Below are 14,660 nucleotides of genomic sequence, written 5' to 3' on the forward strand. Positions count from 1 at the left end.
AATACACTGACAAATAAACTACCCCCAGTAGGACAGTGAAAAGGCTAAGCCCTTAGTCCTTCACTGGGCTAAGAGAAGAGAGTTGCTCTGCCCCAAAACACTACTTTAAAGTTAGGGAGAGGCCTTTAGGTGTGACTCATTAGAGACAACCATAAATAGAAGCACTCTGGTAAGAGGTTGGCCATAACAGAAGGGAGTTTCCTTTAACACAGAGTAGTGTGAACTTGTGTCTGACTGTATGTTCTACAGCCAAAGCACCAAGACTTATAGTTTGTTTCCTTTCTCTTTTGAGAAAAGTAGTAACTTGTTTTTCAGTGCCTCTAATGCAGCGGTTCTCAAACTGGGGGTTGTGACCCTCTGGGGGTCGTGAGGTTATTACATGAGGGGTCGTGAGCTGTCAGCCTCCACCCCAAACCCCACTTTGCCTCCAGCACTTATAATGGTATTAAATATATTTCAAAGTGTTTTTAATTTATAAGGGGGGTCTTACTCAGAGGCTTGCTATGTGAAAGGGGTCACCAGTACATAAGTTTGAGAACCACTGCTCTAATGAGACACCTACAAAGAATGAGAGTAAAATGAAAGAGTAGGGTTTTTGTATTATTGTTGTGAGTGATAGTAATGTTGAATATAGTTACAGCTACAAAACTGTCCATTTAACACCCATATTTTCACATACTCTTAACTTACTAACAGAGTGTTTCAATTTGTTTGTCTAAAAGTGAACTTTTCAAACAGTTCAGCAACTTTAGAATTGAGAGTAAAAACAGTATTTTGCTAGAAGTGAAAAAAATTCACTTCTGAACAGTATTTACTCTGAGTTTAAAAATAATGGTTTTAAAATAAGAGATCCAAGTTTGTGACATGTTTCTCTTGGCACAGCTGTGAACATTCCATTTAATTTCATTTTCCCAAAAGGAAAAAAACAAGAGCAGTTCAGCTTGCACCATTTACAAGTAACACCTATTGCTTAGGGGCTCATTTAGCATCAAAGATGTTATAAGTGTTTTAGAACCTGATTCTGCAATAAGCTGTCGGGGACAAATCATCACTGACTTTAATGGGAAGTTGCATGAGCATGTGGGCTCTTCCATATGGAAGTCAATGGGGGTCCTGCAACTAGTCCATCCACAAGGAGTGCACTGCAGTACTGCAACCTTAAACTGCAGCTAATAGCTGCACTTGTGTAAGGGGACTGTTGCCCCCTTACTAACATTCAGTGGGGGTGTTTTAGTTGCTAAAAAGGGGGAAGGGATGATGGGGAATCAGGACCCTGAGACAGCCCCCAGGAACAATGGGGAGAGGCCAATGCTCCAGGTCAGCCTGAAAGACAGGGCAAGCAGGCTAATCAGGGAGCCAGGAGACAGGGAGGTCCCGTCCTCTATGTGAGCTGGAATTGCCTGGGTCAGACAGAATGGGGCCTAGCTAAGCAGAAAGCAGGGGCCCGAGCTAAGCTGGGGAGTAGAGCTGTGCCAAATCCAGAGGGACCAGAAAAGCAGCCCTGAGAGAGCAGACTTGCCCTGGGAGCAGAGCTGCAGCAACCAGCGCCAGAGGGGCCAGAAAAGCAGCCCACGAAGCAGGTCAGTGCTGAGAGCAGAGTCACAGAAGCAGCCTGCAGAGCAGACCTGTCCTGGGAGCAGAGCTGTAGCAGCCAGAGCCAGAGGGGCCAGAAAAGCAGCCCAGGGAGCTGGAGGCAGAGCAGCAGCAGCAGCACTGAGACCAAGTGGTGGAGCCGGGGCTGGAGCAGTCCGGAGCTGGGTGCGGTGAGCAGCTGGGGAGAGCGAGGGGGACCCTGGGCAGCAGGCCCAGCACAGGAAGACTCCTCAGCCAAGAGGCTCTACAGGTCAGGCTTGGATCATAACCCCGACAGGGCAGGGGCAACACTGGGAAGAAGGGTCCTGCCACTTAGAGCCTGAGAGCGTGTGGCCACCACCAGAGCAAGTGTCCAACCCACAGCATCCCTGCAGCACAGCCAGGTCCTGAGAAGCAGGCCTGGGACTTACAAGGAGCAGACTGTGAACTGCCCTGACATTCCAGAGACACTGTTTGTGATGTTCCCTGCCACAGAGCAGGTTGATGTGTTTCCTTTAACCTTTTCCCATTTTTCCTTATTCTTTTTAAAATTAATTGTTGATTAAATAACTTGCATTTGCTTTAAATTGTATATACTGGTCAGAGAAGTGCCCAGTGCAGAGAGAGTACTCTGGAGTGGGGACACCCTAGCTCCTGACCTAGGTGACCACAGCAGGGTTGGGGGTTGAGCCCCAGGAATCCTAGACCCAGCCTTGTTGGGGTTACAAAGACTTTGCCAGACAGGAGAGTGGAAGGGGAGTCCTCAAGGGAAGGGAGGCCACTGAGTAAAGGAAGTGGGAGCGAGGACTCAGATCCTTTCGCTAGTCCTCTTCACCAGGGTAGTTCAGAAGCCAGGAAAGTTCTCCACAATAGCAGGACTATTCCCCCCCTTACATGTGCAGTACAGGCTCTACTAGCCCTTGCTTCAGAATTCAAATTTACAATACTCCTGCTTCAGAAACCAAGCTTTATGATTTCTCTAGTTAAATATCTGCACTGTTAACAGCCTGTGCATGCCTGCCACACCTGTAGTAGTATAAAGTCTGAATTTGCAAATGCAGGTACACAGAATTCAGATAAGAATATATATATATATAAATAAAAGAGGGTGGAGTCTAATGATATGTCTCAAGCTGGCACTAATTCAAGCCTGATCAATCCAAGCTCTTCAGATGACCAACAGGAAAAAGTCACCATGGGGGGGAAGACAGGTTCTGTGACTTAAGCAGGACGTGCTTTCTGAAGGCCAAAACAAGCAGGAGGACAGCCTGTCAACTTTCCCCAAACCAATTATCTGCAGATCAAAGACATGGCTACCAGAATGTGACTTCTTGAACATAGGTGGTTTTTTTTAACAAGTCACTTGCTTTCAGTTCTTCCCAGTGACGCTGAGAATGTGAAAGTGTCCCATTCCCCTGGATGTATATATGTGAAGGGGGGGGAAGGGAAATGGGGATGGCGGGGCTGCCAGTGAATAATGGGGTGGGGGCAAGTGCATGTCTGAGTGGGGGTGTCCTGGCCCTATGGGGGGGTGCCACATAGGGGGTCCTGGACCTGGAAGGGGCAGAGGGGGTCTGTCTGACAGATCCTGGCCCCAGTGGGAGCACTGCCTGGTATTATTAGTGCTGAAGCCAACACTGGGAGTTGCATCTCCTCCGTGGGGGGAAGTGGCTGGGGGCGCGACCCCCGCCTGGCGCGGAGAGCCTGTGGGGGTGGAGGGGGTGCCCCCGGAGGGAGAGGCCTGTGCGGGGGGGGGGCCCGGTGGCGGGGAGCGAGGAGGGGAGCCTGCCCGGGGGAGCTGTCCGTGTCCCGGCCCCGGGAGGGGTAGGGGTGGGGGGGGGGAAGAAGAGGGGACCTGTCCCGGCGGGCCTGTCGGGAGGAGGGGCGGGGCGGGGCGGGTGTCGCCCGGGCGGTACCTGAAGTAGTAGACATCGCTCTTGCCGGCGCTGAGGCCCGACTTGCGGATCACCTCCTCCTTCTTCCAGCCCGGGGGCAGCGCGGGGCAGTCCATCCTCCCCCGTCTCTCCATGCACCGGGCCTGGGGCCCGACGCGGCAGCGGCACCGGGCCTCACCGCAGCGGCGCTATGGTGCCCGGACACGGCCGGGGCCGGGACCCCCCTAGCGATGGCGACCGCCGCGCTCTCCTCGGCGCCTGGAGCCCGAGCTGCGCGCGCAGCTGCCTACTCGCCGGGCAGCCGCTTCCGTAACGGAGCCTTGGAACCCGCCGTCCTCGGCTCCCGCACGGGGTCATAGAGCGCGCTCTAGAGCGGCCAGAGCGGCCAAGCCCTAGGCCACGGAGTCGGCGGCCGAAAGGCCAGAGCAGCCATTGAGAGGCCCTGCGCGGCCGTCAAGTGCCAATGCACCCTAGAGAGGGGCCGGGAAAGCTGGTGTCTCAGGAGCTGTAGGCAGTGCCGGAACTAGGGGTGCACCCCCGGCTTGAAGTAGTAATAACAGACACTAAATACACGAAAAAAGAAAAGGAGGACTTGGGGCACCTTAGAGACTAACACATTTATTAGAGCATGAGCTTCCGTGAGCTACAGCTCACTTCATCGGGTGCATTTGGTGGAAAAAACAGAGGAGAGATTTATATACACACTAAATACACGGTTTCCATCCCATTATCAGCCCACGCACGATAAAAAGTGTTCCAGCACCCCTGGTTGTAGGAAGCTAAATGAGTGATTACAGCAGCCAACAGGTTTCAGAGTAGCAGCCGTGTCAGTCTGTATTCGCAAAAAAAAAAAAAAAGAAGTACTTTTGGCACCTTAGAGACTAACACATTTATTAGAGCGTATGCTTTCGTGAGCTACAGCTCACTTCATCGGATGCATTTGGTGGGAAATAAAAACAAACAAACAAACAAAATTTTTTCCACCGAATGCATCCGATGAAGTGAGCTGTAGCTCACGAAAGCTTAGGCTCTAATAAATTTGTTAGTCTCTAAGGTGCCACAAGTACTCCTTTTCTCTTAGCAGCCAACAGTGTCAGCACTGTAAAACTCTTCCTAGAATCGCCAGAGTGCCCAATGCTTGAATGACCTTAAGAGTGCTGTAGCATTACCAAGTCTGTCCAGATCAAAGAATGCATCCTAGAAAAGCCAGAATTACGCAGTTCATAGCCAGGACTCTAATAGGGCCAGCAGTTGGTGGGGAGGCGGGAGAGGATGCTCAACAATTTGCAGCTGTAGAGATTAAATTCAATATTAATATATTGGGATTATATTTTCCTCGTGATCATCTTAAAATCTGTTTTACATCCTCTGAAATATAAAGTGTCACAATAGAAGATGGGGTGTTGGCTGGCGGTTTATAACACTCAAAAATCCATGATTTTTGTGCATTTTGCTAAATGAAAAAGATTTAAAAGTAAGGTTATGAATGAACATAAATAGCTTATTGTACATGTTTGGAACACAATTTTCCTTACAGCTTTGAGGTCACATGGAGTGTGGATAAACTCCAAACTGCCACATGGTCAGGTATGTATACTGGTGATGTACTGCCAGAAAAATGTGTCCCCTGATGGATCGTGTGTAACCCATAGTGCATATGTTTGCAGAGAGAAAGGGAGAAGCTGTTCATTGATTTTAGTCTACTGATTTCCTCTTTCCTCCTCCACTCCTGATTTAAACACACATACTTTGCATTGTAATGATAACAGAGGAAGGAGGCAACATCATTAGGAAAACAAACATACTGTATTAGCTTTGTATACTGGGAACTTCTATACTACCTATTTGAAAACTATATTGCTGTGGTAACAGTACAACAGAGTTCTGCTTGGTTACAGCATTGCTGGAAATGGACTGGGGTGGTAGTGAAGTATCCTGCCTTCAGATTTTTTTTTAAAGTCTTTTGCTTTTTTGTATGCCCTGGTTCATTTGAAAGTAAACACATTTGCTCTGCTTATTTGTATATATCACAATAATACATTGTCTGTAGAAGGGATGATTTAACAGAACCTAAGAAGTGAAGTCTATCACAGTTCAGTAGAATTTGATCATGGGTCTCTTAAGAACCAACAAAAGTTCACTACAAACCACCAAAAGTTCACTACAAATAATCACTGAACATAACCCACATATTCAGGACTCCATGGAGTTTTTTAAAGACCTTCTATGCAGATCTAATTAATCTGAGAAGTACTTAAAGCTCTGTGGTGATGGAGGTGATAGAAAACTTGAAAATAGACGTAGAGCTAAAAGTATTCAGACACAAGGGGAACTCAAATGTGAAATTGTAGAAATACTAACTGTGGTATATAACCTATAATTTAATTCAGCTTCTGTGCCAGATGATGGGAGGATAGCTAATGTGATCCCAATTTTTTTAAAAGGCTCCAGAGGTGATCCCTGCAATTACAGGCCAGCAAGCCTAACTTCAGTACTGGGCAAATTGGTTGAAACTATAGTAAAGAACAGAATTATCAGACACAGATTAATACGATTTGTTGGGGAAGAGTCAGCATGGTTTTTTTAAAGGGAAATCATGCCTCACCAACCTACTAGAATTTGTTGAGGGGATCAACAAGCATGTGGACAAGGGGGATCCAGTGAATATAGTGTACTTAGATTTTTTTCAGAAAGCCTTTGACAAGGCCCTCACCAAAGGCTCTTAAGCAAAATAAGCTGTCATCGGATAAGAGGGAAGGTCTTCTCATGGATCAGTAACTGGTTAAAAGATAGGAAACAAAGGGTAGGAATAAATGGTCAGTTTTCAAAAAGGAGAAAGGTAAATAGTGGGGTCTGTACTGAGACCAGTACTGTTCAACATATTAATAAATCATCTGGAAAAGGAGTAAATAGTGAAGTGGAAAAATTTGAAGATGATACAAAACTATTTAAGATAGTTAAGTCCAAAGCGGACTGAGAAGAGTTACAAAGGGATCTAGGAAAACTGATGACTGGGCAACAAAATGGCAGATGAAATTCTATGTTGATAAATGCAAAGTAATGCACATTGGAAAACCTAATCCCAGCTCTACATATAAAATGATGGGATCTAAATTAGCTGTTACCACTGAAGAAAAAAAGTCACTGTGGATAGTTCACAGTGGAGTCACTGTGGATAGTTCTCTGAAAACATCAACTCAATGTGCAGCAGCAGTCAAAAAGCTAACCGAATGTTGGAAATCATTAGGAAAGGGATAGATAATAAGACAAAAAATATTATATTGCCTCTATATAAATTCATGGTATGCCCACATCTTGAATACTGTGTGTGGATGTGGTCGTCCCATCTCAAAAAAGATATATTGGAATTGGAAAAAGTATAGAAAAGGGCCACAAAAGTGATTATGGGTATGGAACGGCTTTCATATGAGGACAGATTAATAAGACTGGGACTTTCCAGCTTGGAAAACAGATGACTGGGGCAGGGGGATATGATAGAGGTTTATAAAATCATGACCAGTGTGGAGAAAGTAAGTAAGGAAGTGTTATTTACGTTTCATAACACATGAACTAGGGGGTCACCAAATGAAATTAATAGGCAGCAGGTTTAAAACAAAAGAAAGTATTTCTTCCCACAATGCACGGTCAACTGTTTGCCTGAGGATGTTGGGAAGGCCAAGCTTATAACAATTCCTGGAGAATAGGTCCATCAGTGGCTATTAGCCAGGATGGGCAGAGATGGAGTCCTTAGCCTCTGTTTCCCAGAAGCTGGGAATGGGTGACAAGGGATGGATCACTTGATCACCTGTTCTATTCATTCCCTCCGAAGCACCTGACATTGGCCATGGTCAGAAGACAAGATACTGGGCTAGATGGACTTTTGGTCTGACCCAGTATGGCCATTCTTATGTTCAAGGGGGAGAAAACAGTTTGCCTAGACTTCTCATTCAGCCTTTTGAAATTAACATAACAGAAGATCTGTCGCTGTAGGGAGTCAAAAATAAGAACGTTTGCACGAGCTGAAGGTACACATTACTATCAGTGACATGTTGCAGCAACAAGACTTAACAAGGAAGAAATTCTGACAATGTACTGTAATGTGGCAATAATCTAAATCTTTATTCCAATGATGTCTTCACAATTGATACTTGGGAGAGAAATGTATTTCCCTAAATCATTTCCTAGTTTAGAGAAAGATACCTGTATTGTTTTCACATCATTAGAGGTCACTGTGCGCTGTCCAAATGAAACGTGACTAATAACAAATTAACCTACTGGCTTCATGGTGGCTGTCTCTTGTGATTTTGTAAACTGTAGGTCTTTTGTACTGACTGTGGTTTTCCAGCCCAACTGGGCTATTTATAACTGACAGTTGTAGGTTTTTTTTTTTTTTAGCAGTTGCAGGTTGTGTTATTTTGTGCTATTTTGCTGTCCTGCTTCCTCTGGCCCTGCTGCTGAGGAGTCTGGAGGAAGCCTCCTGATCTGCCCTGCCAAGATGCCCCACCGCACTGTCAGGGTCTCTTGTCTCTGCTTTCCTTGAGTGATGTTTGCAGTGTACATGGAAGATGTTGCTGCCCCTTAGTCCATTCCCCCTTCTCCCCCCTGCGGCCTGCTCCAGTGCCCTGTGCTCTGAAGTGCTTGTACTGCCCCTTCCCCCATCCCCATGGAGCTGTGGCTGGCTGCATCTAGTAGTCCAGACTGGGAGTCTCCTGATCTGCTCAGAGCCATGTGCAATGTCAGAAACTTCTCCCTGACAGAATTTGCTGCTTACGTTCCTCAGAGCAGGAGCACACCAACTGAGCATGCTCGGTAAATCTGCTGAAGCTGCTGCCCTTACTTGGAATCAGATTCTTCTGCCCGCTCTTGACAGGTATTAAAAGGGGGCAAATCGGAGGGGAGTGAGTGGGTGGGCAGAGTCTGAGCAGGGGGCAGAAATTAACTGGCCAGGGGGGTCAAGTAGCTAGAGGCAGGGGCAGGAGAGAGGCAAACATCAGAGGGGGAGTAGCAGCAAGGTTAAGCCCAGGGGTCAGGGGCTGCCAGACGGTGGCAAAACCCCTGCAGGGGAGAGACAGGGAGGGGAGTAACAGTTACCCTGATGGGATAATCACAGGTTTCAGAGTAGCAGCCGTTTTAGTCTGTATTCGCAAAAAGAAAAGGAGTACTTGTGGCACCTTAGAGACTAACAAATTTATTAGAGCATAAGCTTTCGTGAGCTACAGCTCACTTCATCGGATGCATTTGGTGGAAAAAACAGAGGAGAGATTGCTACCTGCCATGTGTGCAAAAACAGGGTTAAAGGCAGAGGGCTTTTTTATTTCCTCTCTCACAGGACAGACTAGGTCTCAGCACCGACTTCCTAGGGCTGGGTTCTTAAAGGCACAGGCACCCACGCCTAGACACGGAAGCTCCTCTCTATCTGATATACAGACTTGTTACAACAGACTTGATTCAGTGAAATATTTTACATATACCCCCAAAAACTATGTGTCAAAAAATCTTATAGCAATTCACAAATGTGTTTTATCTGCTGTGGTATCTCCCCGAATTGCACTCCTTTCCTTGTAATCCATTTGAAATATAGTTTTGCTCCTTTTAATTGTGTACTTTTAAAAAGTACTCTTAGCAGTTCATCATTTACGTTTGTTATCTTTGTGCAAATGCATGTCATTGTGCTATTTAATTTATATTTTAGTAGCAAATACTCATCAAAAATATGTATAAGTAAATAGTTGCTAGAAGTTTAAATATACATTTCCTTTATTGTGGCACCTTAGAGACTAACTCGGCTGCTACTCTGAACATTTATTTGAGCATAAGCTTTTGTGAGCTATAGATCACTTCATTGGATGCTTTCAGTGCTGTAGCTCACGAAAGCTTATGCTCAAATAAATTTGTTAGTCTCTAAGGTGCCACAATAAAGGAAATGTATATTTAAACTATAGGATCCAACCTAATAGTTTTGTAAAACACATTTTAAAAAATCTTTTATGTTATTAAGAATGTAATGCTATTTGGGAAAAGAATGAATCAGCTGTAGAATAACTCACTTGCTTTTTTAATTTAATTTAAATCAATCCAACAAATGCAAAGACATCTCCATGATGTCCCTAGTTGTGACGTGGTTTTCTCAAATGACGACAATTTAATATTGTAAAGTTGTTTCTTCCAGTTCATAACATGATTTAATAACTTTTAGATTTTTTTCCCCACCTTTCTTCATAGGTCAGGTTTTCAAAACCTTTTTTAATTTTTATGCTCTCCTCTGGACTCTCCCCAATTTATCCACATCTTTCCTAAAGTGTGGCACCCAAAACTGGACACAGTACTCCAGCGGAGGCCTCACCATTGCCAAGCAGAGCGGGACAATTACCTCCCATGTCTTACATACAACACTCTTGTTAATATACCCCAGAATATTAGCCATTTCACAAGTGCATCACATTATTGACTTATGTGCAGTTTATGATCCATTATAGCAGTGGTTTTCAAACTTTTTTTCTGGGGACCCAGTTGAAGAAAGTGTGGAGCCGGTGCTTGGGGTAGGGGCGGCGTGCGGAGCCCCATGGCCCCCCTTCGTAGAAGCCGGATCCATTGCTGGCTGCTTCCGGGATGCAGTGCAGTGTTGGAAAAGGTAGGCACTAGCCTGCCTTAGCTGGGCAACACAGCCAATGAGACTTTTAGCGTCCCAGTTGGCGGTGCTGACCAGAGCAAGGCGACCCAGTGCCTTACATGCTGTGACCCAGTACTGGGTCATGACCTGCAGTTTGGAAAACACTGCATTATAGTATAATGTATGAACGTTGACAGTGACTAAAAATATTACCATCTAATGGCTTCAATGATCTCTGCTCATTTCTCAGTAGACAAGGGTTCACACATTACAATGAATACTTTTAATTATACCACTGGTGACAGGTTTCAGAGTAGCAGCCGTGTTAGTCTGTATTTGCAAAAATGAATACTTTTAATTATACCACTGGTGACAGCCTCAGAGATGCCAAGAATTGAATGGACAGAAGAACATCAAACAAGATCCCTCTGTTTCAGGGGAGAGGCACATTAGAGGGGCAATCAGGGGAAGCTTACACAGCCACACTTTGGACATTGGATAAAATAAAAACCAATTAGACAACTCTTCTGAGTCCTTTTCTTTGAACTATAACTGGATGCTGTGCTGATATTTGAGATATGCCAAATTCAGATACTGTGGACAACCTAGTGATTGATTTGGTATTGTATTGTATTAGCACAGAAGCACCTGTTTGGACCACTTTTGATTTCAGATCTAGTGCCAATCTCACTAAAAGTTAGGAACACAAAATATGTGGTAAACAGTCTCTGAAGAGGAGGATCAGCTCTGCATTTAGCCTATCTTTATATCTAGTTACTTTCAGGAGAAGACTTTGCATATGGCTCTGAGCATAGGACCCAGGGTGTTCATATATTTATGTATACAGTGACTGGGTGAATGAAAACCATCTGACAGGTTTCAGAGTAGCAGCCGTGTTAGTCTGTATCTGCAAAAAGAAAATCCTTGCAACAAAGCCTGTTGCCAACTGTGTCCACATATCTATTCAGGGGACACCATCATAGGGCCTAATCACATCAGCCACACTATCAGAGGCTTGTTCACCTGCACATCTACCAATGTGATATGTGCCAGCAATGCCCCTCTGCAATGTACATTGGCCAAACCAGACAGTCTCTGTAAAAGAATAAAGGGACACAAATCAGATGTCAAGAATGATAACATTCAAAACTCACTTGATTACAGACCTAAAAGTGGCAATATTACAACAAAAAAAACTTCAAAACAGACTCCAACGAGAGACTGCTGAATTGGAATTAATTTGCAAACTGGACACCATTAAATTAGGCTCGAATAAAGACTGGGAGTGGATGTGTCATTACACAAAATAAAACTATTTCCCCATATTTATTTTTCCCCCCTACTGTTCCTCACACATTCTTGTCAACTGCTGGAAATGGCCCACCTTGATTATCACTACAAAAGGTTTTTTTCTCTCCTGCTGGTAATAGCTCATCTTACCTGATCACTCTCGTAACAGTGTGTATAGTAACACCCATTGTTTCATGTTTTCTTTGTATATAAAATCCCCCTACTGTATTTTCCACTGCATGCATCCAGTGAAGTGAGCTGTAGCTCACGAAAGCTTATGCTCAAATAAATGTTAGTCTCTAAGGTGTCACAAGTGCCCCTTTTTTTTTGAAAGCCGTATGTTTCACTGATGCCTTGCATAATGACAGGTTTCAGAGTAGCAGCCGTGTTAGTCTGTATTCGCAAAAAGAAAAGGAGTACTTGTGGCACCTTAGAGACTAACAAATTTATGCTTTCTTGAGCTACAGCTCACTTCATCGGATGCCATCGGAGGCATCCGATGAAGTGAGCTGTAGCTCACGAAAGCTTATGCTCCAATAAATTTGTTAGTCTCTAAGGTGCCACAAGTACTCCTTTTCTTGTTTCACTGATGTTACTGCTTTTTTTTCCTGGTTTCTCTATCATTACTTTTCCCATTTCCCTCCCACTGGTCTGCTACGGTTTGTATATGTTAAACTTAGTCACACTATCAAGCCCATCTTTTCTCCTGGACTGGTGGGGCTGGAAAAGTTTTATTAAATTTACATATATGGTATTGTGTATTTTGAATTCTAATTTATCAGGGCTTTGGATTTGCATTTACTGAGATTGTATACATCTAAATGAATCCAGCCCCCAGGGAATGGGAGTGAATGCATTGATTCTTAATGCTCTAGGAAAATCACACACAAACTTTCCTTAAATTAAAAATCACTAAACGTATTAGTTCTGTGCTAAAGTTTAAGCAGACATCAGCAATATCTACATATACAAACTACTGTAATAATACCTAGCTCTTATGTAGCATTTTTTATCTGCAGAGCAGAGTTTAAGGCCAGAAGGGACCAGCAGATCATCTAGTCTGACCTCCTGTATGTCATAGGTCACCAATACCTGCACATTAAACCCAACAATCGAAATGAGACCAAAGTATTACAAGTCTTCGGAGAATAGACTAATTCATGCCAGTCAGAATCGGAGAGACAAAGGCACACCAGTGCGCAAAGCCCCTACAATAGCAGGAATAATGAGGGGCAGAAAATCCTGGCATGTGACCCATACCTACATGCTGCAGAGGAAGGCAAAAAAAACCCCCAAGGTCACTGCCAATCTGACCTGGCGGGAAATTCCTATCCAACTCCACATAGGATGATCAGTGAGACCCTGAGTATGTGAACAAGAACCAGACAGCCAAGCACCTGACAGAGAATGTTTGGTGCCACCTCATGGCCCTGGCCCATCCCACTCAGTTTCCCATCTCCAGCAATATAGATCTCAAAGCACTTTACCAAGGAGGTCAGTATCATTATCCCTGTTTTATAGATGCACAAACTGACGCGCAGAGAGGTGAAGTGACTTGGCTAAAGTCACTCTGCAGGCCAGTGGTAGAATCAGGAATAGAATCCAGGTTTTCCGAGTCCCAGAACAGTGCTCCATCCATTAGGCAGTAATGGTTCAAGTGAAAATCAACTATTGTTACATCCCACTATTCAAGATATTTTGCCAATTAAGTAAAATTAATAGTTTTAATCTGTATTTGCCGGACACTGGTATACATCATAGTGTTATATATACAATTATGGTATAGGATTGATTTCATCAAGAGATTTTGTTGGTGGGGTATGCATTAAAACAAATGATGGAGGTATCTTTACTACTAACTGTAAATTATAAACAATTTTTGTGTGTATTTATCTATTTTGGCTGTGTTCTGGAAGGTTCTTTATTGGTCATTATAAGATGCATTCTGCCTCCTACTCGCATTTAGTACCTTGTTCCACCCATAGTCCCATTGAAATAAAAATGCACACCATGGGATGAGCTGCAGATTTACGTACTACTCAATTTTAAATAAAAACAGTGGGATTGAATCTCATTCTTAGAAGATCAGTAGCAGCCTAATCTCATTTTGTTTCATGTACACTAACTTTTAAGAAAAAAATGTTTTGCAAATCTTTTTACAGACAGTTTTGTGCAGTATATACCTACTTTAGAAGCATGCTGAATTATAAATCTTTTTCCATGAATGCAAGAGGTTACTTCTTCTGTAGTAACACTCCTCCTGAATTGCATGTTAGTTATGAGATTTAAATTGCTAAGGGTGATGTATTTGTTTCTATTACTTTGTTAGGTAAATGATAATCTTACAGATCAATGTTGCTAAATCTAAGGTTTGTTAATGGCATTTCTAGCATAAGCCACATCTATTCAGAGATAGAAGTATTCCCATTACCAATAGTTTTCATTTTGTGGGAAGTTTAATTGGGATTTGTCTATACGATTTTCCCTGCTTCATCCCCCAAAAATGTAAAGAAATAAATAGACATTGCCAATAAAGTTGAGTTAGGAAGCACTAGAATGGTATCAATTGGGGAGAATGAGGCAGGAAAGAAATTAAAGCTAAAGCTTTAAAGCTTCTTATGTTCTATACTATTACCATTATTTTGTTTCACTTTCTTGATGGATTAAAAAAAGATATACATTACTTACTTGATCCAGTTGCTTTGAAAGTATTTGTAAAGCAGTGGTAATGTTTATTTAAAAATATAAAATAATTTTTTTTTAAAGGTAGCTGTTAAAGGTGAATTGCAAAGGAAACAAAAAAATGTTTGGTTAGCCTTTAAGTATAAAGGAGGCCTCAATTTAAATTTTGTTAAAGTCCTCTATTAAAACAGGAAAACTAGGATTCAATATTTCTAGTACTAAAAAAGCAGAAAACAGCTTTTTGGAAAAACTAACATTGAGACTGTCTTGTACAGCATAAAGAGCACAATCTGTTTCCTTTGCAATCCATCTTTGCATCTGGGAAGCATTGAAAAACAGACTGTATGGCAGACCTTGGGTATACAATAAAGATGACTAACAGTTCCCTTTACAGTGTTTCTTTGAGTCAATTTTTCTGACACACCCATTTAGCCACATATCAGCTAGGGGGCTAATGAGGCCAATTAACAGATCCAGCTGTTCCATCTTCGTAGGAACCACTGTTACATAAAAAAAATATTAAATAGAAAGTTGATTAAGTAAATAATGTGCACACACAAAAAGCAGGGAACAACTGTATTATTTCTGTTTTAGTCCTCATTCCTTTGTGT

General features: G+C 43.3%; 1 protein-coding gene across 1 annotated transcript in view; it reads right to left on the minus strand.

Annotated features, from left to right (window-relative positions):
- The window catches only part of MBD2 (methyl-CpG binding domain protein 2), a 64,381-nt gene extending 60,464 nt beyond the window's left edge, over positions 1 to 3,917 (minus strand). The window contains exon 1 of the mRNA XM_038403276.2: positions 3,489 to 3,917. Within this exon, the coding sequence (XP_038259204.1) occupies positions 3,489 to 3,601 (113 nt within the window). The 5' untranslated portion in view covers positions 3,602 to 3,917. The remainder of the gene's footprint in view (positions 1 to 3,488) is intronic.
- Positions 3,918 to 14,660: the final 10,743 nt, after the last annotated feature.

Source organism: Dermochelys coriacea, chromosome 5, assembly GCF_009764565.3.
Source record: "Dermochelys coriacea isolate rDerCor1 chromosome 5, rDerCor1.pri.v4, whole genome shotgun sequence".
Classification (NCBI taxonomy): Eukaryota; Metazoa; Chordata; order Testudines; family Dermochelyidae; genus Dermochelys; species Dermochelys coriacea.